Source organism: Crocuta crocuta, unplaced genomic scaffold (assembly GCF_008692635.1).
Source record: "Crocuta crocuta isolate KB4526 unplaced genomic scaffold, BGI_CrCroc_1.0 scaffold344, whole genome shotgun sequence".
In the NCBI taxonomy this organism is placed as follows: Eukaryota; Metazoa; Chordata; class Mammalia; order Carnivora; family Hyaenidae; genus Crocuta; species Crocuta crocuta.
The window spans coordinates 586460-613372 of record NW_027533081.1 but is presented as its reverse complement, the minus strand read 5'-3'; the positions used below and the strand labels follow the sequence as shown (position 1 = coordinate 613372).

At 44.5% G+C, this 26913-nt stretch overlaps 1 protein-coding gene across 1 annotated transcript in view; it reads left to right on the top strand.

Moving 5' to 3' along the window:
* UBE2L3 (ubiquitin conjugating enzyme E2 L3) overlaps nucleotides 1-26487 on the top strand; it is a 56324-nt gene extending 29837 nt beyond the window's left edge. The window contains exons 3-4 of the mRNA XM_077745955.1: nucleotides 18823-19009; nucleotides 25003-26487. Of these exons, the coding sequence (XP_077602081.1) occupies nucleotides 18823-19009; nucleotides 25003-25157 (342 nt within the window). The 3' untranslated portion in view covers nucleotides 25158-26487. The remainder of the gene's footprint in view (nucleotides 1-18822; nucleotides 19010-25002) is intronic.
* Nucleotides 26488-26913: the final 426 nt, after the last annotated feature.

The following is a 26913-nucleotide window of genomic DNA, read 5'->3' as shown; positions in this document are numbered from 1 at the left end:
TGCAAATATTGCTTGAGGGTTAATTCTCATAAGTGAAATTATAAATCTAAATTTTTTCATCTTTTTTGCATTTTTTTAAATTTATTTTTTAATTTACATCCAAATTAGTTAGCATATAGTGCAACAATGATTTTAGGAGTAGATTCCTTAATGCCCTTACCCATTTAGCCCAGTCCCCCCTCCCACAACCCCTCCAGTAACCTTTTGTTTGTTCTCCATATTTAAGAGTCTCTTATGTTTTTGTCCCCCTCCCTATTTTTATATTAATTTTGCTTCCCTTCCTTTATGTTCATCTCTTTTGTATCTTAAAGTCCTCATATGAGTGAAGTCATATGTTATTTGTCTTTCTCTAATTTTGCTTAGCATAATACCCTGTAGTTCCATCCACATAGTTGCAAATGGCAAGATTTCATCCTTTCTGATTGCTGAGTAATACTCCACTCTGTGTGTGTGTGTGTGTGTGTCTGTCTGTCTTTATCCATTCATCCGTCGATGGACATTTGGGCTCTTTCCATTACATTGGCTGTTGTTAACAGTGCTGCTATAAACATTGGGGTGCATGTGCCCCTTTGAAACAGCATACATGTATCCCTTAGATAAATACCTAGTAGTGCAGTTGTTGGGTCGTAGGGTAGTTCTATTTTTAATTTTTTGAGGAACCTCTATACTGTTTTCCAGAGTGGCTGCACCAGTTTGCATTCCCACCAGCAGTGCAAAAGAGATCCTCTTTGTCCGCATCCTCACCAACATCTGTTGTTGCCTGAGATGTTAGTGTTAGCCATTCTGATGGGTGTGAGGTGGTATCTTATTGTGGTTTTGATTTGTATTTCCCTGATGATGAGTGACCTTGAACATCGTTTCATGTGTCTGTTGGCCATCTGGATATCTTTGGAAAGTGTCTGTTCATGTCTTTAGCCCATTTCTTCATTGAGTGTTGAGTTTGATAAGTTCTTGATAGATTTTTTTTTAAATATTTTTTATTTATTTCTAGGAGAGAGACAGACAGACAGACAGACAGCGTGAGCAGGGGAGGGTCAGAGAGAGAGGGAGTCACAGACTCCGAAAGAGGCTCCAGGCTCTGAGCTGGCAGTCAGCACAGAGCCCGACGCGGGGCTCGAACCCACGAACCGCGAGATCATGACCTAAGCGAAAGTTGGACGCTTAACCGACTAAGCCACCCAGGCGCCCCAAGTTCTTGATAGATCTTGGATACTAACCCCTTATCTGATTTGCAAATACCTCTCCCATTCCCTCCAGTTGCCTTTTAGTTTTGCTGATTGTTTCCTTTGTTGTGCAGAAGCTTTTAATTTTGATGAGGTCCTAGCAGTTCATTTTTGCTTTTGTTTCCCTTGCCTCCGGAGACATGTTAAGAAGTTCCTGTGTCCAAGGTCAGAGAGGTTCTTGCCTGCTTTCTCCACGAGGATTTTGATGGCTTCCTGCCATACATTTAGGTCTTTCATCCACTCTGAGTTTATCTTTGTGTGTAGTGTAAGAAAGTGGTTCAGGTTCATTTTTCTGCATGTAGTTGTCCAGTTTTCCCAGCACCACTTGCTGAAGAGACCGTCTTTATTCCATTCAATATTCCCTGCTTTGTCAAAGATTAGTTGGTCATACGTTTATGGGTTGTTCTTTATTTCTTCATATGGCTTTAAGTTACTGTCCTTTCATTTAGCTCGAAGCATTCTCATTTGTATTTCTTTTAGGGAAAGTGATGATTTGGTTTTTTTTATTTAGAGCACGAGAGAGGGAGACAATGCACATGTGAGAGAAGCGGAAGAACAAAGATAGAGAATCTCCCAAGCAGGGTCCACACTATCAGTGCAGAGCTCTCCTCGGGCTCAATCTCATAAACTCATGAGTTCGTGACCTGAGCCGAAACCAAGAATCAGTTGCTGAATAGCCTGAGCCACCCAGGCGCCCCTCTCTCAGTTTTTATTTATTTAGGAATATTTTAATTTCTCATTCATTTTTGGAGGATAATTTTTGCTGACAGTCTTTTCTTTTCGGCCTCTTGAATATGTCATCCCACTGCCTTATGGCCTCCATGGTTTCTGGTGAGAAATCATTTGTCTTACTGAGAATCCAGACAAATCACTTGTTTTTTATGGCTTTCAAGATTATCTCTTTAGAGATTTGACTATGTGTCTTAGTATGATCTCTTTGAGTTGATTTTGCTTGGAGTTCATTAAGCTTCTTGGATGTGTAGATTAATCTTTCATGGAACTTGGGAAGTTTTTGCTCATTATTTTTTCAAATATTCTTTCTGCCCCTTTTCTGTTTCCTGGGCTTCTAGGGCTCCCATAATGTATGTGTTGGTCTTCTTGATGGTGTCCCATATATTCCTAGGCTCTATTCACTTTTCTTTATTCCTTTTTCTTTCTGGTCCACAGACTGGATAATTTCAGATGTTCTAACTTCAGGTGCCTGAAGTCTTTCTTCTGCTTACTCAAACCTACTGTCAAATCGCTCTGCTGAAATTTTCATTTCAGTTATTGTGCTGTTCAGCTTTAAATTTGTTCCCTTTTTTACAGCTTCTGTCTATTGGCGTTCTCATTTTGTTCAGACATCATTTTCCTGGTTTTATTTAGCTCTTTGTCCATGATTTCCTTTACTTCTTTGAACATGTTTTAGACTGTTGATTTTAATTCTTTGTCTAGTAAGCCCAGCATTTAGATTTCCTCAGGAATGGTTTCTGTTGATTTGTTCTACTCTTTAAATAGGTTATACTTGGGCTCCTGGCTGGCCCAGTTGGTAGAGCATGCGACTCTTGATCTTGGGGTTGTAAGTTCAAGTTCCATGTTGAATATAGATTTTACTTAAAAATCTTAGGGGTATCTGGGTGGCTCAGTCAGCTCGTGTGTCTGATGCAGCTCAGGTCATGATCTCACGGTTTGTGAGTTTGAGCCCTGTATCGAGCTATCTGCTCTTAGCATAGAGCCTGCTTCGGATCCTCTAAACCCCATCTCTTTCTGCTCCTCCCCCACTAGCAAGCCCTCTCTCGGTCTGTCTCAAAATAAATAAACTTTAAAAAAAAACCTTAATAAGTAAGTCATGCTTTTATTAAGGTTTTTTAAAAGTTTATTTATTTTGAGAGAGAGGGGGCATGTGTGTGCACGAAAGAGGGAGAGAAAAAAAGATGAGACAGAGAGGGAGAGAGAATCCCAAACATGCTCCATGGTGTCAGCACAGAGCGCACTTCGGGGCTCTGTCCCACAAGCTGAGAGATCATGATCTGAGCTGAAATCAAGAGTTGGACACCTTACTGACTGAGCCACCCAGGTGTCCCTTTATTTATTTATTTTTAAAGTTTATTTATTTTGAGAGAGAGAGTGTGTGTGCATGGATCTGCAAGCAAGGGAGGGGCAGAGAGATAAGGAGAGAAAATCCCAAGCAGGCTCCACATTCAGCCCAGAGCACGAGGGGCTAGATCGCCTGATCATAAGATCATTGCCTGAGCCAATAACAAGAGTCAGATGCTTAACCGACTGAGCCACCCAGGTGTGCCCCTAAAGATTTTATTTTTGGGGGGGCACCTGGGTGGCTCAGTTGTTGGAGCACCTGACTTCAGCTCAGGTCATGATCTTGCAGTTTGCAAGTTTGAGCCCTCTATGGCGCTCTGTGCTGATAGTTCAGAGCCTGGAGCCTGCTTTAGATTCTATGTTTTCCTCTCTCTGCACCCCCACCCCACCCCCACCTTGTTCATGCTCTGTCTCTGTCTCTCCCTCCTTCAAAAATAAACAAACATGAAAAAAAATTTTTTTTAAGTTATCTCTATACTCAATGTAAGGCTTGAATTTACAAACCCAAGATCACATGCTCTACTGACCAGGCCAGCCAGGTGCCCCTCTTTTTCTTTGTATACTTTGTGATTATTGTTGTTATTGGAAACTGGACACTTGAATATTGTAATCCGGAATCAGATTCTCCCTCTTGCACAGGGTTTGCTGGTTTGTTTGCAAAAAACCTTTTTTAAAGTGTATTTTTGAGAGAGAGATAGAGCGTAAACAGAGGAGGAGCAGAGAGAGAGAGGGAGACACAGAATCTGAAGCAGGCTCCAGGCCCTGAGCTGTCAGCACAGAGCCTGATGCAGGACTTGAATCCATGAACTGTGAGATCATAACCTGAGCTGAAGTCGGATGCTTAACTGACTGAGCCACCTAGGCACCCCTGTTTGTTTGTTTAATCTCTGCACCCACCATGGGGATTGAACCCCTGACACCAAGATCAAGAGTTGCATATTCTACTGACAGAGCCATCCAGGCTTAGCCTGGAGTTTGCTATTCTTGATTGTTAAAGGTTTCACTTGTGTTCTGCCAGTGTTTGGGCTGAAATTTCCTTGATTGCCAGAAGGTTTAAAAAAAGAGTCTCAGTCTGTGCAGATTGGCTCTGTGCTAGAGTACTACTTAAACACAGAGCCAAAGCCTTTACTTGTCGCTTGTGTTGAGGCTGTAATTAGATAGTGGGTGAAAGTTTCAAATCTTCTCTGGACTTTTCTGAGCATGTAGCCTGTCCGAGGCGTGTGCATGGCTTTCTCAATTCCCTAGTATAGTTGTACACTTTGGAATGTCCTAATTTCCCTAGATTTCTTCTTGGCTTTTCCTCCATTGCTTTAGGGAATCTTAATCATTATCTTTTGCTCTGGGTGGCCGTGGGTTTTCCATTGCCTTACAATGTTTTGGAGCAGTGCCTGTGATTTTTCACCCTGTATGGATTCTGAATTAGGTAAAAACAGAGATGACCACCCTGTGTCAGCCCCTCAGGTAGCCCCCAGACACGGTAGAACAGACAGACACAGTAATTTGCAAGTAAAGTCTGCTCTGCATCCTCTGGAGCTGGGGACCAGGGCCTCACACTGAAAATAGAGGCTGCCATCTGCAAGACTGTCTATTGCCCAGCCAGGGAGGAGGTGGAGTGAGGGCAGGGAAGATTGCCACAAAGCTTTCCCACCATTTGTCAGTTTTTTTTTCTTTTTCTCTTTTTTAATGTTTTATTTATTTCTGAGAGAGAGAGAGACAGCGTGAGCAGAGGAGGGTCAGAGAGAAAGGGAGATACAGAATCCGAAACAGTCTCCAGGCTCTGAGCTACCTGTCAGCACAGAGCCCGACGTGGGGTTCGAACCCACGAACTGTGAGATCATGACCTGAGCCAAAGTCGGATGTTTAACCGACAGCCAGCTAGGTGCCCTTAATGTTTTTTTTTTTTTTTTTTTTAAGTTTATTTACTTTGGGGGCGGAGGGGCAGAGAGAGAAAGAGAAAAGCAAAAACTGTTGTTTTTTGCAGGCTCTGCTCTCGAACCCAGGGACCTGAGATCATGACTTGAGCCAAAATCAACAGTTTTTGCTTTTTTTTCCTTGATTCTTCATTCATTTGGTTGCTATAAACCTTGGACTGCAGGGGCCCCTGGGTGGCTCAGTCGATTAAGCATCCGACTTTGGCTCAGGTCATGATCTCACGGTTCATGGGTTCGAGCCCCTTGTTGGGCTCTGTGCTGACAGGTAGCTCAGAGCCTGGAGCCTGTTTCGGATTCTGTATCTTTCTCTCTCTCTGACCCTCCTCTGCTCATGCTGTCTTTCTCTCTCTGTCTCTCTCTCAGAAATAAATAAAACATTTAAAAAAAATTTAAACATTGGACTGTTTTCCCAAGTTCATACAAAGTTGGTTCTGACAGCTTCTGCGTGCATATTTTGTTTTGTTTTATTTTATGTTTCTCTGGAGGAATAGGAGTTTGGAGCTGCTTGCTTTGCCATTTTGTTGATGTTGCTTTCTAAATTTTTTAATTTTAATCAGGAATGAGTGGATTTCGTTAAAGGCCATATTACTTGTCAATTAAATTTTATGATACAGGTTTTCACAGTGGCCTGTTAATTAAATCTCTCTTCCCTTTCTGGATTAACCCCTCCTTAATTGTGGACAATTTTCAAAAAGTATTCCATTGTATTAAGTTTACTAGTCTTTAGTATTTTTACATACGTGTTCATATGTGACATTGTATTGTATTTTTTGTTTGGATTGGATTTAGGTAAGATGGTCATGCTAGTTTTAGTATTATGAAGTAGAAATTTCTTTTTCTGTGTTGTGAATAGCTAATATTTGCTTTCGTGTTAATTTCTGCTTTTATTTTATGATGTCTTCTCTTTCTTTGGTGTTTGCTCTTTGTCCTTTTCTAATTTTGTGATTTGAGGGGTGCCTGGGTGGCTCAGTCGGTTAAGTGTCCAACTTCGGCTCAGGTCATGATCTCATGGTTCGTGGGTTCGAGCCCCGCGTCAGGCTCTGTGCTGACAGCCAGCTCAGAGCCTGGAGCCTGTCTTCAGATTCTGTCTCCGTCTCTCTCTGACCCTCCCCTGCCCACGCTGTCTGTCTGTCTGTCTGTCTCTCTCTCTCTCTCAGAAATAAATAAAACATTAAAAAGAATTTTTTAAAAATAATTTTGTGATTTGAGTGCTTAGTTCTTTAAGGCAGGAATTCATTCCATCTTGAGTTCCTTTCTTGCCTGGGCTGCTCCTATCCCATGTCATTGTCACCCTGAACTTGTGATGGTACTGCTGCTAGTTTTACCTTTTATTGAGAAGGTAAGATGTGCACAGGTGGAAACATTCCAACAGTGACATTAGGTCTTCCTTCTAATAGTCTGTGTCTTGGTTCCTTATTTGTAAAACAGAACTCACATGTGTCTGCCTCACAGTGGGCAGGGGACTAAATAGGTTGACGGTGCTCCCAGGCCTAGCGCAGAGCAAGTGTTCACTTCAGCCAATGTTGTGGTTCATGCTCCATTCAGCTGCCCTGAATGTCCTTGCCTCTGGGCTTCAGAACCACAGACCTGTGAGTCATCTTTGTATCCCTGAGGCCTTGTACATCAAAGGCTGCCCCAAGAATTGTTTTTAAAATTAAATGAAGGCTCTCTGGAGAGGCCTTGTGCTTCCTTGCTGTTCCCTACCAGCTGGTGGGAGAGGAAGTAGTCTCTCTGACATTGCGGTTTCTCTGGCCTCCATGCTGGCTCCTGGACCTCGCTGCTCTCCTTTCAGTGCCCACACACACCAGGTTCTGGTGAACCCCTCCAGAATATTTTTGGGGATTGGCATCAGTTGCACTGATTAATATCGTCTTTTGAAAACTGGAAGTACCTTGGTCTCTGTGCAGGGTTTTCCATTTCACAAGTTCTTTGCAGCACCTCATAGGCTCATCATCAAATCTTCCTGACCTGCACTGGATACCAGCCCCTTTTGAACAGCTTTGCTCCTTTGTTGGGGAGGCTATAGGTCAGTGCCCTCCACCAGTTGACCCTAAGTTGGGCTGTGGCTAAGGTACTCAAAACTAACCGTTGCGTCAAATTCCTGTTTGTTAACTTTTAGGGAGAGACCTTGCTTTTTCTCAGGAACATGACCTCTCTTCTGCTTAGGAGGCCACCCCTTCTGCTTAGGGCACCCATCCTTCTCCTCCTGAGTCTCCTCTGAAACTCCCCATCTCCTGGTCTCGGTGAATCTTGTCCTTCTGTGTTCTCTTCAGTCACCATTTGTACTGGTGAGGTCACTTTTGACTCCCAAGTAAGGAAACTCCCAACTCAGTTTAGCTTTGAAAAGGGCAAGTTACTGCACCTGACAAAATCCTCTGAGCTGGTTAATCCAGCAGCTGAGTGATGTGAGCAAGGACCTGAATTCTGCCTGTCCCTCTTTTCCTGACCTTGGTTCCATTCAGTCCAGCTTTCACCCAGTTGTCAGATAGCTGCTGCAGTACTGCAGACTCCTGCAGGGCCCTAGTGTCCAGGGTCGGAAGGGGACCTTCTCTTCCCTTCACTTCTCTGTCTCTGAACTGTTTGTTTTGAGGTAGTAGTCAATTCTCATGCAATTATAATATAGAGAGATCAGGAGTACCCTTCACCTATTGCATAACTATAGCACCGTATCACAACCAGAAGATGAAGTAATACAGTCCGCTGACCTTATTCAGATTTCTCCAGTTTTAATATGTGTGTTTATGCTTCTGCAGTTTTTTTTAATGTTTTTTATTTCTGAGAGAGAGAGAGATAGCACGAGCAGGGGAGGGTCAGAGAGGGAGACACAGAATCTGAAACAGGCTCCAGGCTCTGAGCTGTCACCACAGAGACCAGTGCGGGGCTTGAACCCACGAACTGCGAGATCATGACCTGAGCTGAAGCCAGATGCTTACCAACTGAGCCACTCAGGCACCCCAGTATGTTTCTGCAGTTTTATCATACATGTAGTTTAATGTGACCAAGAACAAAGGTACTTATTCCAGAAGCTGCCCACAGACTCCTCACATCTTATCCAGAACCAGGACATGTGGCTTACCCCCACCCCCTAGCTATCACTGGCTGAAGTAGGATAGCACTGTCCAATGGGGACATTTTAAACTTTAAAATGTTTAAAAAGTCATTTGGGAGTTCATTTTGATAAATAGTTTACATAATGCAGTATATTAAAAATATTGTTCGACATCTAATCACTATCAGTAATTGTTACTGAAATATTTTGCATTCTTTTTTATTTTTTATACAAGGGTCTCAGAGATCCAGGTGGTGTTTTGCACTCAGCACTTCTCAACTCAGAAGATTCACATTTCAAGTGCTCAATAGGCACTAGCAGCTGGCAGCTACCTGTCAGACAGGTTCAAACCAGTCAGGTTTTAGCCCTGGGTCACAATGAGGGAGCAGTGAGACTGCATACAAAACCTGGGGTTTGCCAGCAAGGAAATGGAGGGAAGCCTGTTGGCTGGACAGCCTGTTGGGGTCTGCTGTGGCCCACCCATCACTGTACCCCCCTCTATTTGGGCACTGCTCACTGTGTGACTTTGACTGTATTGTGATGTTGATATCTATCTCAGTGAGTTCTGGATCAGGCGGGAGCCTGAAATCTGTTTCCCTTTTACTTCCTGTTCCCAGCACCATGTGTCACACATAGTAGGCACCTTACAGTTTGTAAGCTGAACTTGTAGTTCTCCTAAAGCAGTATTTCTCAATGAGGTTGTGTTGTACACTGCATTTTGGTATGTGTATGTGTATTATTTGTGTACTATTGTCCCTGTTTCTTGTCCACTAGATGCCAGCAGCCAACTTTGTCATTGGGACAATGTAAGGACACCTTTAGGCATTTCTAAACCTGTCTGAGAGGGACAACATTGCCCTTAGTTGAGGATTACTGTTTCTGTGTTTGCTTTGTTTTTTTTTTTTTAAGTTTATTTATTTATTTTGAGAGAGAGAAAATTCCAAGCAAGCTCTGTGCCGTCAGTGCAGAGCCCAGTGCAGAGCTTGAACTCATGAACCGTGAGATCATGACCTGAGCTAAAATCAAGAGTTGGATGCCTAACTGACTGAGCCACCCAGGCGCCCCTACCTTGCCTGTTCTTAAAATTGGTTATTTGGGTCTATTTTGGGTTTTTAAATTCAGTTGTAACTAGCTTTTTTTTTTTTTTTTAAGTGTTTATTTTTGAGAGCATGAGTGCGTGAGTGGGGGAGAGACAGAGAGAATAGGGGACAGAGGATCCACAAGTGGGCTCCACGTTAACAGCAGCAAGCCTGACGCAGGGCTCGAACTCACGGACCATGAGATTATGATCTTAGTCAATGTCAGACATTCAGCTAGACTGAGCCACCTAGGTGCCCCTAGCTTTGGTTTTTAAAAAAGCAATAATAATCAGATTTTCTTTCCTAACAAGAACTTGTTTTCTTTCCATGTGAATGACCTGGAATTGACTCCCTACCACCTAGATTGACTGTGAGGTTCTCATATTCCTACTTTACTAGCCACTCTAAGCTGTGACTCGTGCCTGGGATATCCAGAGATGTGGAAATGTTTTCTCTTCTGTGTACAAGCTCCAGGCTGGTTCTGGCTTCTGGGGTCATTGTGTTTCAGGTATGTTAAACCATTATTCTGAGACCTGACCCATTCTTGGCCGTATTCAAAAGAATAACATAAATACTGGCATTGACGGTTTTGTAATCAAGAATAGAATCTGAATTTAGGCATGGTTCTAAGGCTGCCTTAGAACCTCAGGCATCTCCTGGACTAATGGAGAAGACAGGTGATTAAAATGCAGCTATCAGTGCTCTGAGGAGCCCACCAGAACAGCAAGGCTTCCTTGCAGCCACTTTCCTCTGTCTTAGATAAGCCCAGGCTTCTTCCTTAGATGAAAACATCACTGATCTTGTGGCTTCCCGGAGTGGGTGCTGCCACCATGTCCTCACCGCTCCCTGCAGCCTTGCCTCCCCTGCTTTCCTGTGGTGAAGAAGGGGCGTTGGCCAGTGATGTCTTGGGAATACACGATAGCTTTGTTTTTTAATTAAAAAAAAAAAAAGTGGGGTTTTTAATGCTCCCACGGGACACTCAAGATACTTACTATTGATACCATCTTCACAAATGTAACGGAGTTCATGCCCTGCCGTTGGGGGTAGCAGTAAAGAAATTGTGGCACATCTGGACGTCAGAATCTGCTGCAGCCATTAGGAAGATCAAGGAGATATGTGTACCCGGGTGATGAGGGTAATGTCGGTGGCAGCCTGCAAGGTAAATAAAGGTGGTTATTGTACTGTGCGCACAGTTCCCCAGCATGTGAGAGCCTCGTGTGCCTTCACCTAAAAGAAGGGGCAGGAATGCCATCTACTAGGGTTCTGGCCCCAGTTCTCTGTCAGGCAGGGGAGACTAGGGCACCATGTTTTCTCCTCTGCCTGCCCACATCTCATGTTTTTTTTTTTTTTTTTACAACAAATGCGAATTTCTGTCTCTGTTGGTATTGAATGTTCTTTTAGCAACTCTTGAGGCCAGTTGTAGAAAGCAGTGTATGTTCTTGGCTTGCCTGCCCTCCACCTGAGGGTCCGTCCTTCAACTTTGAGCTCCTCCTGGGAGAAGTTAGCCACCTCTGGCCAAGCCCCCTCAGTCTCGAGTGAGACAAAAATGTCATTTATCCAACAAAGTTTTATTGCCTCGATTTCCCATTTGTTACTTAATGGATACAGAGTGTTTGAGGGCAAAGAAAGTCTTGAAATTAGAGGTGGTTGCACAACATAATGAATTCACTAAATACCACTGAATTGTATGTGCCAAAATAGTTCATTGTACGTTACATGAATTTTGCTTCAATTAAAAATCTTTCTTCCCCACTTAAAACAAAACCTACTTTCTGAAACTAGTAGGGTGTTCCGATGTCTATGACATAAGCACCCTTCCTTCCTTTTTTTCCCTGTTGCCCTCTGGTGATTGGTGTGGTTCTTGATTAAAAGTATTTGACAGTCTCCCAAGCACAGTATAAAAGCTCCTTTAGTGTTAGGTTATTTTTTGTCAAAGAAGAAGGAAGATTTCCCTCAGCTCTACCCTGGCCTCCAGGAGCCCATGTGAGGCTTTGGTTTCCTTCTTTTACCTTTTTGTTGCCACATTTGTAGTTCTAATCTCTCACCTTCCTTTCTGGATCCTTATTCACTTTACAGCCCATTTCACCAGAAATCCTCACCCACCAGGTGCCTGCCCTCTTTCCACATTGTCCCTTGGGACTGAGGCGGAGCCAAGTCCTGCCTCTCAGGGCCCAGCCCTGATCTGTTTTCTGCTCTTCTCTGCTTTCCTCCTGATTCTCCTGTAGCTTTTTCCTTCTGCTTTTCTGTAGCTGTAGTGGTTGAAGCCAATGAGCGGAGCCCTGGTTTCTGACCCCGAGCCATACATAAAAATATTTTGCCACCAACCTCAGAGGACACTGGGGATGTTCTTAGGGAGAAGAGTATCCCTCCATGTTGGTGGGAACTGTTGAGCTCCTGTCCAAGCCAGGCACAGGCTTTGTAAACAGAAGCTACCAGGGCACTGCCCTCCATGGTCTCTTTAACATTGAGGGGGGCTCCACCTGCAAGGTGCTCTGGCCTAACAGAAATGGGAAATGTCTGGATTGCAGAGTGAAAGACAAGGTATAGCAACATGAGCAGAAGTTAGACACTATGACTCCAGTTTTATAATTGCTTATAAAAAATATGTACAGCAGAAGTCCAGAGTAAAACGCCTTTGTTTACATATGCATAGAGAACATAGCAGGGCCATGCAGCAGGGACTAACAGCTGTTATCCTGGGGGATGGAATGTTTAATACTTTTTTTTTTTTGGTTGAATGTTCCACTTTTATGAAGATTAACAATAAAGCTACTTCATTCTTGGGGATAGTGGATTGTGTACATAGGAGTCCAGAGGAGAGAAAGTTCTTTATTGAATTCAGTTCATGGAGATCATGGTTTTTAAAACTTTAAAAAAAAAAAAATTTAATGTTTGTTTATTTTTGAGAGGGAGAGACAGAGTGCACGTGGGGGAGGGGCAGAGAGAGAGGGAGACAGAGAATCCGAAGCAGGCTCCAGGCTCTGAGCTGTCAATAGAGAGCCCAACACAGGGCTCGAACTCACAAATTGCAAGACCATGATCTGAGCCAAAGTTGGATGCTTAACTGACTGAGCTACCCAGGTGCCCCATAGAGCATGATTTTTAAATTTAGATATAATTCAGAGCGTAGTTTGGTCATGAGAGATTAGAAAACCAGTTCTAAAATTACTTCTAATACTTTCAATATGATGGAATTCTATAGTATTGAGGTCTTCATTGAAAACTATACTGTGAAAAGCCCTATGAACTGAATTGTTGGAAATGGTACAAACAACTCATCCAGAAAGCAACATTAGTGCAAACTCAACCTACTAATTGAGTAGATTTCATGATTTAGGCAGTCAAGAAGCTTATTTTCAGAATAGCTTGAAAGAATAAATACTTGACAATTTACAAAGGGTAAAAAGACATCATCTGTGTTGAGACCCATGAGCTTATCTCAGTATTTGACAAAATTCTAGATTTTTTTTTTAATGTTTATTCTTGAAAGAGAAAGTGAGACAGAGCATGAGCAGGGGAGGGGCAGAGAAGGCAGGGCAGAAACAGAATCTGAACCAAGCTCCAGGCTTCAAGCTGTCAGCACAGAGCCCAACGCTGGGCTCGAACCCACGAACTGTGAGATCATGTCCTGAGCCAATGTCAGACGCTTAACCAACTGAGCCACCCAGGCGCCCCAATAGACAAGATTCTAGAGTGGACCCTGAAGGCATGAGAGCATAGAAAGCTCCCCTTTAACAACACAGTTCAACTCTGGGGGGTGGGTAGCCAGCAGGGCAGGTCTGGGCTTGGCATCCTTGTGATAGTAAATCTCGGGCTTTGTTAACTTGCTGGGTGAGGCGTGAGGAAGGGATCTGATGCAGCTTAGGGGTTGTCACCAAAATGGACAGAAGTGGATGTGAAACAGACCCTTTAGTTCATCTTGGAGTGAAGAAGGGACAGCATGTTCATTAGCTCTGCACCAGGATCCACCTGTTCGCATCAAGTCAGCCATGAATTCTGCCTGTGGTGTCAGACAGTTAGCTGTGTATGTGCTGTGGGGACACACCGTGTGGCAGCAATCCACGTCAAGGAGTGCAAGGATTGGCCTGACTTCCTCTGTGGCTGCCAGAGAGCTGGGTGGCGTCCTTACCTCATCACAGAGAAAGCAGTCACAGCAGTGACACAAACTGGACTTCTGTGAGGAAACAAAGTCAGGGCTATCGCCCAAGGAAGGGAAGACGTGAAATGCAATGGGGTCTTGAGACATTTGAAGGGTTGCCCTGGAAAGGAAAGATTAGGTTTGGTCACAGGATTAGGAGTAGGACACTTTGGGTCTGGTGCCATCTGTGGAGGGGCTTCCTCTTGGTCTTAGTTGCCACAGAAGGACTTTGTGCCTTGCCAAGTTGGTGTCGAGAGAGTTGGTGTGAAGGATCTGAAGTTTTTACTCTACTTGCCAGCTAACAAGGTAGCCTGCCACAGCTTATTGGATGCTGGCAGGAGACATAAGACTTCTCTTGTACAGGGACAGAGAACAGTCCACGGTGTCAGCAAGCCACGTGAGCATCAGCACATTCTCGTCAGTGCCCATGCCTACAGGTCCCATGAGAATGGGCCCAGATGGATGCCTGCACATGCAGCAAGTTGTGTTACAGGAGAGGAAGTATGCGTTTAGGGTCTTAGGCTGATGGCTCAACTTCCACCCCACTTGTCACGTTTCCAGATGTCAGTGACAATCTGCCTGAGGTTGCCGTTGTGGGAACTGAACTGGAGAGAAGAGTGGTCGAATCTTATTTACATGCCCGTGTGTAATGACTAGAAGCAAAGGCAGAAAGGGGGAGTCTTTTTTTTTAAGTTTCTGTATTTTGAGATAGAGAGGAAGCATGAGAGGGGGAGGGGCAGAGAACAGAGAGAGAGACAGAATCCCAAGCAGGCTCCCTACTGTCAGTGCAGAGCCCCCAAGGTCATGACCTCAGCTAAAGTCAGACACTCAACTGACTGAGCCATCCAGGTGCCCCAGAAAAGGGGGTTCTTAGCACAAAAAGTGATACTTTTTCCTTCTCAACTATGCTTTTGATAAAATATACGCATGTAGAGGGAGAATGGGTACGTGTTTGGCCAATCACCTATAGCATCTTCAGGAGAGTAAAATTTAAAGTCTGGGCAGTTATTTATGGTATGTTAAAATTATTGGAAGAAATTAATTTTACATTTAAAAACTTTCCTTGACACAGCAGTATGAGCTGAAGGGATGCAAGGCATCCATAAAGGTGGGGATGACAGAAAAACCTTGATCAGGGTTGTACATGAAGATAAAAATACTGAAATCTTTGGTTAGCTTGATAGTGAAATGGTGTTACAGCTTGGTCTTGGTGTGAGACAAATTCCTGGAAAGTCGTATAATAATTTTCTACAACAAAACCATGTTTTCTCATTAAGGTCCCTTGTAGTTTCTGAGCTGCCTTTCCACAGAATAAGTTTAGGTCTGAAATGTCAAAAACTCACATATGGGGCTTTAGACCTTTATCCAGAAGGTATATCCTGTGTTTTAATTTTTGCACACCTTCAGCAAAAATCCCTAGGACCCGTGGACAGTCTGTGTGATTGGCACACATTTGAGCTACTCCTTTTGTCATTCCCAGAGCCCCAGACAAGGACACAGGCTCAGAGAAGTTAAGGTGAGCTTAGCCATGCTCCCTGGGTTGTGGTGAGAGGCTCAGCCTGTCCTGCTTCTGGTAGCAACAGAGCTGCTTTTCTGGATCTTTTTGCCCAGGTACCAGTCTCATTGGACTGTACATGCTCATATATCATTAGTGCAGACTGCTGCTATACTCCCATTTTACAGACGTTCGGGAATGTCCCAGGCTTACCCAGCGAGGAAGAGGTAAAGGCGAGGTTAACACTGTTAACAGGGACCGGCTATTTCTTGCCTCCCAGCTCCTAGCATGGGGCCCAGCATAAGGCAAGGCACAAGGGTGGTGACTACTCTGGGGCAGAAATCACCAGCAAACAAAAGTTGTAAAGGACAACTCTTTTCACATTGCTCAGGCAGTATAAGTGAACATGATTTTTACTTAGAAAATTTAAAACTTTCTTAAAAACCAAAAGCAGTATTCTCTGAGTTCCCCCTATTTTTAATTTGTACGAATTTGTTTATTTGTAAGAGTGAGTTGAGCTGTCCTAGGTAGTGACTCAGGGGGCACAGACAGGGTGAGGCCTGGGAGAGGTCTGCTACCACTTTACCTTCTGGACAGTGTTATAGAGAATTCTGTCTTCCTGAAGAAGGGATTAGGGAAGGATTTATTGGGATAAAAATTATTTCCCAATCCTGTCTTCTCCTAATAGCCTTTCCCAGGTGTGTGCAAATCAGTCTCCTCACATAGGCATATGGCCCAGACTGTTAGCATCTCAAACCTTCTTCCTGACCCTGAGTCTCCAACTCCTTACAAGCTTCCCCACAGATTAATCTTCTGAGAGCGTATCCCACTGTTCAGGGGGAGTTTGGAGCCCTAAACGTGGCCCCCAGCTTTCCTCAGGAAGACCCTCTGCAGCCCCTCGGCCACACTGTCTGCTCCCAGCCTCTTGTCTTCCCCAGACTGCCCCTTCCAAGCCCCACCATCGTAGTCTTTAGTCCTGTCTGTCTGGAAGTCCTCTCTCACCCCTCAGCCTTCCCTAACTTTACCTGTCCTCCAAAGCCTCTGCCCCATGCCTCCCTTGCTTGGACAGGATTAGAACATAGGGCAGTGTAGAGACCTGGTACAAGCCAGACTTGCTTCCCAGCAGAGGAGCCATGTTTAGAGGATGCCCAGGTGGTTCGGGGCTTGAACAGGAAGAGCTGTGGTGTGGGGGCTGCCAACAGCATCTGTGGGCACTTTGCGAAGCTAAGCTTTCTCTGGGTTGGGTGTGACATGGCACGCCTGGATGGGATGCAGGAGAGTCAGAAAAGGCAGGCTCAACTCAGGGAAAAGGCAGTAGGTGAAAAGGGTTTGCTCAACTCTGGAGGTAAAGGGAGGGGGCAGAGAGCCTGGGGCCCTTTTTCTTGGAGTATCTCCCAGAGGCTCCTGGGCCCATCAGGGTGTCCAGGCCCTGAAGTCTAGCTCTTCAAGCTGTCCTAGGGACAAGGACATGAAACATGATTCTGGCCCTGTCTGGATAGCAATAGAGGCAAGCTCGGTTCCCCAGAGTCTGGCTGCAGTTCCGCCACCTCTTTGAACTGTCAGCACTCAGTGTAGTCTTGGTTTGGTTGTTAATTACCCCTGGTATGACTCTTCATATTTTCAAAAAAGATAAAGAGATATTTGTAAAAGACATACCTGATAAAGGGCTGCTATCCAAAAATATACAAAAAATTTCTTAAAATTTGATAATAAGAGTCTGATTTTCAGATGGGCAAAACATCTGAACAGGTACCTCACCAAAGAAGATATATAGATGGCAATAAGCATATGAAAAGGTAGTTAACATATATTGTCATTAGGGAATTGCAAACTAAAGTAACAAGATACTATATACACCTATTAGAATGGCAGAAATCTAAAACACTAACACCAACAAATGCTGGGGAGGATGTCTTGGTGAGGAGCTCTCATTTGTAGCTGGTGGGAATATAAATACTGCAGCCCCTTTGGAAGACAGTTGGTGATTATTTTTAATGTTTATTTTTGAGAGAAAGTGTGAGCAGAAGAGAGGCTGAGAGAGAGGGAGACACAGAATCCAAAGCAGGCTCCAGGCTCTGAGCTGTCAGCACAGAGCTCCATGCAGGGCTCAAACCCACAGACCTCAAGATCATGACCTAAGCCAAAGTCGGGCGCTTAATTAACTAACTGAGCCACCCAGGTGCCCCAGTTAGTGATTTTTAAATGTTTGTGTGTATGTGATACACACACACGAGAGAGAGAGAGAGAGAATGAGAGCACAAGTGGAGAAAGAGAGAGAGAATATCTTACGCAGGCTCCATGCCCAATGTGGAGCCTGCTAGTGGGTTCTGTCCCATGACCTGAGCCAAAATCAAGAGATGGTTGCTTAACCAACTGAGCCACCCAGGCACCCCGGACGGTGATTTTTTGACAAAACTAAACATAGTCTTAACCTAAGATCCAGGAATCATGCTGCTCAGTGTTTACCCAAAGGAGTTAGGAATGCATATCCACACAAAAACCTGCACACAGATGTGTATAGTGGCTTTATTCATAATGGCTAAACGTGGAAGCAACCAAGATGTCCTTCAGTGGATGAATGGAATAAGTGGTGGTAAATCCAAAAAACAAAATATTTAGTGCTAAGAAGAAATGAGCTATTGTGCCATGAAAATCATGGCAAAATCTTAAAATGAATATTATTAAATGAAAGAAGCCAATCAGAAACGGCTACGTACTGTATGATTCCACTTATAATGTGTGATGCCATACCAGACCAACAAAACACATACCAAGAGTGAACCCTAATGTAACTGGACTGTGGGTAATAATGAGCTGTCAGTGTAGGTTCGTCAATTGTAACCACTCTATGGGGGATGTTGATAGTGGAAGAGACTGTGTGGAGGAGGGGACGTACAGGAATTTGGTACAGCTTTCCCCTGCTATGAAGGGAGCATTCTGGGGCACCCAGCTGACTCATTTGGTGGAGCATTCAACCCTTGATCTCAGGGTTGTGAGTTTGAGCCCCACATTGGGTGCAGAGATTACTTAAAAATAAAATCTTACACACACACACACACACACACACACACACACACACACGAGCATTTCTAGGAAACCTTATGTAAGCCTAAATGGTATAAAGCAAAGAAGCAGTCACCATTAAAATGTTTAGTGTTCCCAGACCCCAAAAATAACCTCTCAGGCTTGTTTGATACCTTAGGACACATCTTGCTAACAGATACACAAAAGAAGTCAAGGTAAAGTGCAGATGTTTACAGATAACAGTTCAAAGCTCTGGTGGTTTGACTCTGAGATGCCGAATTTAGTTCCTGAAGAAGGCACTTGGCAGTGCCACCACTCTGGCCGCTCCAGATGCAGTGCTCTCTCTGTAAATAATTGCTGCAAAACAAATACTGAATGCTGTTTTCACTTTTTACCTGTTTTGGTAAAAGTGAAAATCCTCTTCACATTTCTTTATGTTGGCTGGCAAAACAGGTACTAACATAGGTCTTTCATGAAAGCAAAGTGGCATCACTCAAACTTCTAGAAAGTGGGGGATACCCTTACTTCCCTCTCAGTTTTGCTGTAAACCTAAAACTAATAAAACAAAGCCTATTAAGGATACAAAGATAAAGAGACCACACGGTCAGTTGCAGACCTTTATGCAGCTTTGTGGACATCCTGCTCTGGAAACATTGATCGATTGTTGGTTGCCCTGAAGGTAACAAGGCTTCAGTTGGCATACTACTTGAAATAAATAGATTTTTCAAGTAAACAGGACAGTCCTGTCTGAGCTACAGGTGTTTGAGTTGTTGCATGTTCATTTTGATCTTTTCTTGTTCCCTGCAGGACAACCCTCCATATGATAAGGGGGCCTTCAGAATCGAAATCAACTTTCCAGCAGAGTACCCATTCAAACCACCGAAGATCACATTTAAAACAAAGATCTATCACCCAAACATCGATGAAAAGGGGCAGGTCTGTCTGCCGGTTATTAGTGCTGAAAACTGGAAGCCAGCAACCAAAACCGACCAAGGTAAGGCATGCTTCTTGTGTCTTTCTTGGGTGGTACTCTTCTGGGGATGCTGTCGCAAGGCAGGGGCAGCCCCTCAGTCCTTTCTAATGCCATGTCTGAGTTTCAGAGAAATCTTAACCTGACCCAACTCCAGTGCATGCACAAGTGCTACTGAGGTCCTGCCATTCCTTGTGGGCAGGGCACATCTCAGTCAAACTGTTGACCTGCACAAGTATTTGAGGAGGCCCTCCTGTGCTCATAGACCACTGGGGACATGTAACAGACCAGACCAGCCTCTTGTGTGGTGAGGGGGTCCCTGGAAGTTTTCATGAAGGATTGTGGGGCTGCTTTGAGTGGGAAAGGGCGGATGGTGTTTAAGGTGACCTGACACAGCAGTTAGCACATGAACTCAGACTTGAGGGAAGGAGGTTGGAGAGGCCCTGCCAGGCTAAAAGAAGGGTGCAAATCAAAGCAACCTGGCGGGCATCACAGTGCCAATGGCTCAGAGTGGGTGGTGCTGGGGGGAAGGGGCATGGTCAAGGGCTTTGTGCCCAGATGAAAGCACAAAATTGGTTTTTGTGGGCCTGGAATTCCTTGCAATTGGATGTGGCATGTGTCCGGGTACCTCTGTGTGAACATACACGTGCTCATATTTCTGGGAAGGGTACTTGATTCATTATTATGATTGGCCTTCTCTTGCCCCTAGATTTTGTTACAGACTGTGTCTAGTTTTTATTTAACTCCAGAACTTTGTTTTGAACTTTTAATCTTGTACTTTTGTGGCTTGCTTATTCGTAGCCATGTGAACCACTATACGGTCTTTGTAGATTAAAAGGAGTGAATGAGGCTGGAAGGCCTCAGATGGTTTTTCAGTGACTGATACAGTCATATTTCATCTGAACCCTTGAAGATAGACTTGAAATCCTTTTGCACTGAAGTTGAGCCTCTCTTGTTTGAAATAATTGCCACGAAAGGTGGCTGGCCATCAGGCTTTCACAGCCAAGTAGTAGAAAGGGGTGGGTCTAGATGTTGAGTCCGAGTAGAGAGATCTCCAGTGGATGTGACATTCAATCATGGACAACATGATGTTTATGAGAGCTAATGAAGTTCTTAAGTGCACATACTTGGTTTTGTTTTGTTTTGTTTTTCTATACAAATTCCTAGCTCTGTGTTGGAAGGCCGTAGCTGCATTTGTTCAGGAATGCCTTGTCAGCCCCTCACATGACTCCAGGAGCCCTTGACGAGTTGTGTGTATCAAACACCATGCCTGGGGAGGGAATATCCTTCCAGGGCTGGCTGCCCCACAGCTCAGACTGCAAGGCCTCAGAGTTATAAGATCTCCCCCCTTACCTGAGAACTGGAGGGGGACCAGGGATATCAAAGCTTGTAGGAGATACAGTCACAAATAAAAGTGCTCTGCTCCTCTTCAGGGGCTAGCTGCTCAGGATGGGAAGATGTAGACACATAGCCAAAATGCTGGGCTCCCTTCCACCCTGAAATTAGATATCTGTCAGATACCAAAGGTAGGCTTTTTGTCCTTGCTGGCAGGCTTTTTAAGATAAAAATTTTGGTACAAGGTACTGTTGTGTGTGAAGTGATGGGCAGACTTGTTATTTTGTGAATTGGGGCAGTTAGGGTTTCTTTCTGGAAAAGCATTTTGTAGCTTGTCCTCACATACATCACTGATGCATGTTGTCCCTGGCGCTTGCTACCATGCTTCCTTGTTTCTGCTATCTATTACTGTGGTACAAACCACCTTAAAACTTCATGGCTTAAAATAACAATAATTTGGTATTTCTCATTCTATAGATTGGCTGGGCTCAGCTGGATGGTTCTGTAGCTGGTCATCCCTGAGGTTACTTGTGGCTGAGTATCTCTGTGTAATTCAGTGTTCACAGCAACTTTACAGTACATAACTATGGCACACACACACACACACACGCACACGCACACGCACACACACACACACACACACACACCAAAAACAAAAAACTAGGATCAGCTGTACCTGGAATGTCCAGAATAGGCAAACCTAGAGCTAGAACATAGATTAGTGTTTCTCAGGGGTGATATGAGGGGATTTGAAGTGACTGTTTATAAGAGTGGGTGTTTTTGGAATGATGAATATGTTCTGGAGTGAAATAGTAGTGCCAACTTCTGTTTTTCTTTTCTTTCTATTCTCTATTCTTCTAGTTTTGTGAATCTCCTAAAAACAACTTAATTGTATACTTAAAAATTTTTTTAATGTTTGTATATTTTTGAGAGAGAGAGCAAGAGCAGGGTAGGGGCAGAGAGAGAGGGAGATAGAATCTAGGGGCTTGAACTCACGAACCTTGAGATCATAACCTCAGCCAAAGTTGGATGCTCAGCCAACTGAGCCACCCAGATGCCCCTTGATTTTTAATTAGAAAGTAGAGAAGCATTAAAAATGAGCAAAAGCATGGAGCAGTGTGCCTGGGTGGCTCAGTCGGTTAAGCGTCTGACTTTGGCTCAGGTCATGAACTTGTGGTTCATGAGTTTGAGCCCCATATCAGGCTCTGTGCTGACAGCTCAGAGCCTAGAGACTGCTTTGGCTTCTGTGTCTCCCTCTCTCTGCCCCTTCCCCGCTCATGCTCTGTCTTTCTCAAAAATAAATAAACATTTTTTAAAAAATTGAGCAAAAGTAGCAGGAGAAAAGTCAAGAAACAAAGCAAAATTGTATCAGAGAGGTAGTAGAAGTTGGCAATAATAATACCAGAAAAAAGGAATGTCAAAACAAAGTTTTGTACAGCAGTGTATCTGCTTCTAGTAGATATCTTAGAAGTAGAACAAGGGCTTAGTGTGGTAGTTGAATAAGATTTGCCATATAAATTGGAGTCTGTAACAAAGCAAGCATAATATGGATTCTGTGTGTACTAAACAATAGTGACAAAATATATAAAGAGTAAAATCAAATAATTCCTTATTATTTGAATTATCTTACAGTGTAAGATTAATTAGATTTTGTAGTGCATTTTGTGGAAGCCTACTGGATCAGACAGCCTTTGGGAATGGGGGAACATACTATTCACATTTTACTTTGAGAATGGAGCCCCCGGATCTCCATGAAAAGGGGAGGGGGGCCATCATGGATATTGTTTATATATCCAATTACAAAGAAACTAAGAACAAAAACAAGGAAATGTTAAAGCCTTTATTCTCTGATTGTATTCATTGAGAGTGGGAAGTAAAATTTGATTATGTTCTTTAGCTCCTACATTTTGAGGGGAAAAAAATACTTCTGAGGAGCATTTGGGTCAAGGAAGAGATTTTTAAAAAAGCAAGACCGTACCATTTGTAAAATATGAGTGTGCTGTTTTATGTATGAAAAATGCTGGGATGGGGCCATAGTTGTAGTTTGAAAAGCTGTTGTAGCTGTCAGTGTCCTTACTATCAAAGCAAGCTAAGCTCAGTTAGATTTTATTACAGTTTAGCTGAAGAGCCAGAAGTATACCCAAAGGAACAGAGAAAGAATGAAATACTCCTCAGAACAACTGAATAAACTGGAAAATATTTTGACTTGATCAGATAAGCAAAAGCAAGTTCCCAGACAAGAATTAAATAGATGCAGCAAACTTACAAATTGATCATTTTTGACAAACCAGTGTTGGGGTGCCTGGGTGGTGCAGTTGGTTAAGTGTCTGACTCTTGATCAGATCCCACAGTCCGTGGATTTAAGGGCCCTGCATCAAGCTCTGCACTGATGCTGCTGGAGCCTGCTTGGGATTCTGTCTCTTTTTCTCTCTGCCCCTCCCTGCTTCTGCTCATTCGCTTTCTCAAAATAAATAAATGAGCTTAATAAAAAAAAGAAAAAGAAAAACCAGTCTTAATAGTTAACAAAATGGTTTTTATACCGATACATTAGGTGTTACGATGGGTTAGTGAACAGCAGAGAGCCTGAATATCCCTCACAAAGGGTGAGCAGGAAAACTTGAAAAGTCATCAGTACCTCCCACAAAGCACTCATCCAGGCAAGAACCCTCTGAGGTTCCCGGAATGCTAATGAAGCATCGATTCTGCTACAGAACTGTTTCTGATCATGGGAGAAGACAGGAAGCCACCTGTTTATGCAGTGAGTCAGATGTGGTTCAGTTTTCCAGCCTGAAGTCAAGAGCAACAAAAGAGTATGGAGCAGTCTCAGGGACTCAGTATGGAGCTGAGCACAGGGTGGAGATTCTGGGAGCTTGCTAAAGTAGGGCCTGGCCTGCGAGCTGGGGTAGCATCTGGGAGAAGATGTGAAAGATCCTCTCTGGAAGAGGGTTCGTCTCCCAGTGTACGCGCTTTCCCTGGCTGGACAGGAGGGAGCCGTAGGTGCTTATTTTAATATTTGTTGATGCATGCCTTCTGTTTATGGCAAGTGAAAGTGATTTCCCATTGGAGTTAACGAACATTTACTTTTCCCTTAAAAAATGTTTACATTTTTAAAAGTGAGGTGATCTAGAGAAATAGGTAAGTAGTCACTTGGGCTATATGTGGAAATACAGCAAATAGTGGAATACCAGTGGTTGAAGTTGGGGAAATAGGGACAAACTGGCGTTATCATTGTTTCTGCTGTTACACAAGAGTAAAATATAGAAAGGATAAATCTTAAATACACAGACAGAACTATACTTCCAGGGCCTGCTTTCTCTTAGAGATATTTACAGGTGGGAGGTGATAATGCCTGCCCCTGAGGGTGATGTGGAGATTGGGTTAGAAACTGCCCTAGCCTACAGAGATGCTTCCAGGCCTTTCATTCCTGCTTGCTCTCCCCGGTGGATGCTTTCTGCCCACCTCCTCCCTACTCGGTGTGGATTCTGTCGGCCTCGCCTGTGCCCAACCGTGATCACAGGAACCCTCAATTGCCCCATCTCACCTGGTAGCAGTAATAGGCAGAGGTGAGGGCAGGTGGTATTTGGGTGCCTAGCCAGGAGTACTTTGTGCTGTTCCCCCCACTCAGAGAACAGCTGAGTTCTCTGGTTGTGCTTGTGCCTGACTCAGCCAGCGGTAGCAGGTAAATCCATAACTTGTAATGCTAGGGTGAAAAACACAGCCCCCAGCAAAGGAGTCCATGGCTTCAGTAATCCGGAGGAGAGATGCCTTTTTGCTAGGAACATGGCAGTGGGAAGGAACATGGCATTCTGGGGGTGCCAGTCCTAATCAGGACTGGGTGAGGAGAAGTATGTGGGAGAAGGCAAGGTGGCTGCATGTACCCCACTTCTGAGGTGAGGAGGCTTGGGGCTCCTGGACCTTCTGTGCTCCCCTTTGATCTCTCTTTCCCACCTTTTGTTGGCTCTTTCATCCCAGGGCTAGCCTTCCAGTACGTCTAGGACTTACTGTACTTTGGGAGAGCATTGTGGAACCCACGTTGAGCTTTGTGATTTCTGCCTCTGGGATTGAGAGTGTAACACTGCTGCGGGTTATCTGCCTTCCAGCAGCTCGGGTGTCAAGTGAAGCTTTTTTAGCTGGTTCAAAAGCTCCTAGCAGTCTTCCAGGATGGGCATATTATGTATTCACACCGTGTAGACCTGTCCTGCACCTTTGATTGTCATGCTTTCTCAGTATACTTTTATGGAAACTCCCCTGACCCTATTGTAGTGAAGAACATGTCACCTAGTCCCTACCCTGGAGAAGCTTCACCTGTGTGTGCGAATGTGTGTATGTGCATGTGAGGAGGTGTCCTTGCTAGGCTCAAGAGCTCCACAGTTTGGGAGAAACGGGGAGTGAGAGTGACTGGGGGCTCCCCAGGGTGTCAGGTTCCTGGAAAGTTCCCCAGAAGGTTCCTGGAAGAGGTGGAGGTGCCAGTTAACCGCTGTTGCATTAGCTGCTTGAGGCTCAGCACCTTCTCCCAGCTACAGAGAAAAGATGGATTGCACCCTGGTGGTTAGAATTTTGGATAAACGGGAGGCCACTTTCTCGTAAAAGCACGTCGATATAAATCATAAATCAATGTTGCAGTCAAAGTTGCCCTTTCTGAGATTTTTCTAACCAGCGGTGCCTGGTCCTTTTCTTGGCAGTAATCCAGTCCCTCATAGCACTGGTGAACGACCCCCAGCCCGAGCACCCACTTCGGGCTGACCTAGCTGAAGAATACTCTAAGGACCGTAAAAAATTCTGTAAGAACGCTGAAGAGTTTACAAAGAAATACGGGGAGAAGCGACCTGTGGACTAAACTCTGCCGCGACTGATTCCAGCGAGTGTGAGCGGAGAACCTGAGCAGCCGCATTCAGACACCCCGCAAAGCAGGACTCTGTGGAAAATTGACACGTGCCGCCGCCTGGCGTTTGCTTGTGGCAGTTACTAACTTTCTACAGTTTTCTTAATCAAAAGTGGTCTAGGTAACCTGTAAAGAAAGGATTAAAAATTTAAGATGTTCTAGTTCTGCTTTCTTTGTTTTAAAAATCACTGCTTCAATCTACTTTAAAAGAATGGTATTTCTTTTCTTGTCCAAATTGATCCAGAATTTTCAATTTACATTTAGCCCTTAAGGTTCAGAAGAAAAAAAAAAAGGTTGCAGTTCCCTTTCTTTCCCTGTCCTTACAACTCCTACCTTCTTGCATTTGGTTTATTTTTCATTCATTCACTTCCCCAGACCCAGGCCTGTCTCCTCTGCAAAGAAGAGACCACTCCTGGCGATTCTGGTAGCTTCCCTACTCCCATGTTGCACTGCCCTGTGTGGGAGTTGGTTCAAATTCTCCTGGCTCCAATTTATAACATCCTTTAAAGAAAATTTAAAAACAAGCAAACTAGCACTCAACCACCCCCCCACACACCCCCTCATCACCAGAAAAAAAAAACCGTGAAAAGGGAGGCCCAGTTCTTATGTAAAAATCTGGCCGGTGTTACCACAATAACGTTGATTAAATGGGCAAACCCTGATGTCTGTGTGCGTGATTGAACTTTGGCTTGGCCTGCTTGGGGTAACCCAGGTCTGTGGTTACCCCAGGGGAGGGCCCGCCTACCAGAGGACCTTGGCACTTGTGTGAGCTGGCACTTGTGTGAGGAATTTCTCGCCAGAGAGGCTCCTGAGGTCAAAGGTTGACGCTCCTCCCTGCAGCCATTGTAGAAGATGTGCCGGTCATTGCAGGCAACAGCGCCAAAGCCAGAATGTCCATGTGAAATTCCACGCTCACCTGTCACACCTGTCACCGAGCTCCATCTGAATGTGCCACGGAGCTCACTCTCCCAGCTCCTCAGTGCAGCGCAGCCCCACTGCGACCCTCCCTTGGCACAGTTTGAGCCTTTGCGGGGTTGGAATTGGCTGGAGTTGGCGGGACTCGGCTGTAGCCAGCACCAGTCTGGGGTTGCCAGCGCCCTGCTGGCCCCCTTCTTCGGAGCAGCCGGCCAGCCCAGGAACAAGACGGCCTTCCCCCTCCCTCTGGACTCACAGCCTTTGCAGAGTCAAGCTCCACTTGAAGCTCACTCAGTAATATCCTTTACATGTGTTTTATATTGTTTTGACTGCCTTTTTTTGTAGAAATAAAAATTGACCTTAGAATTTATCATCAGATGAACTTGTAAGGATTTGAATGTTAATGTCTTTTTGAAGCAAGCGGGACTTCCCCTGAAATAGAGAATACGTGTCACTGACACCCAGAGGAAGCCGATGGTCCAAACGCCGTGTGTCACCAACTCCTCTCCTGCCACTGGCGGCTGCNCCTGTGAGATGACGTAAAGAAACCTTGCTTTCTGTTTTTAGTTCTCTTACTTGAGATCTTTCTAGGGTTTACAAACCTGTAAGATGGTTTTACCTGTGCAGAGGTGGGTGTGATGGGTAGGTTAGGCAGCAGAACGTTGTTTAGTTGTCTAGGTGTGTGGCCCCTGCGGTGTGGCAATGAACTCGGCTTCTTTAGTCCTAGGTACACCAGGGGCAGGTTCTGGAGACTCCCGTGGGCCCAGGAAGGCAAGAGTGCTGGGCCAGTGTTTCC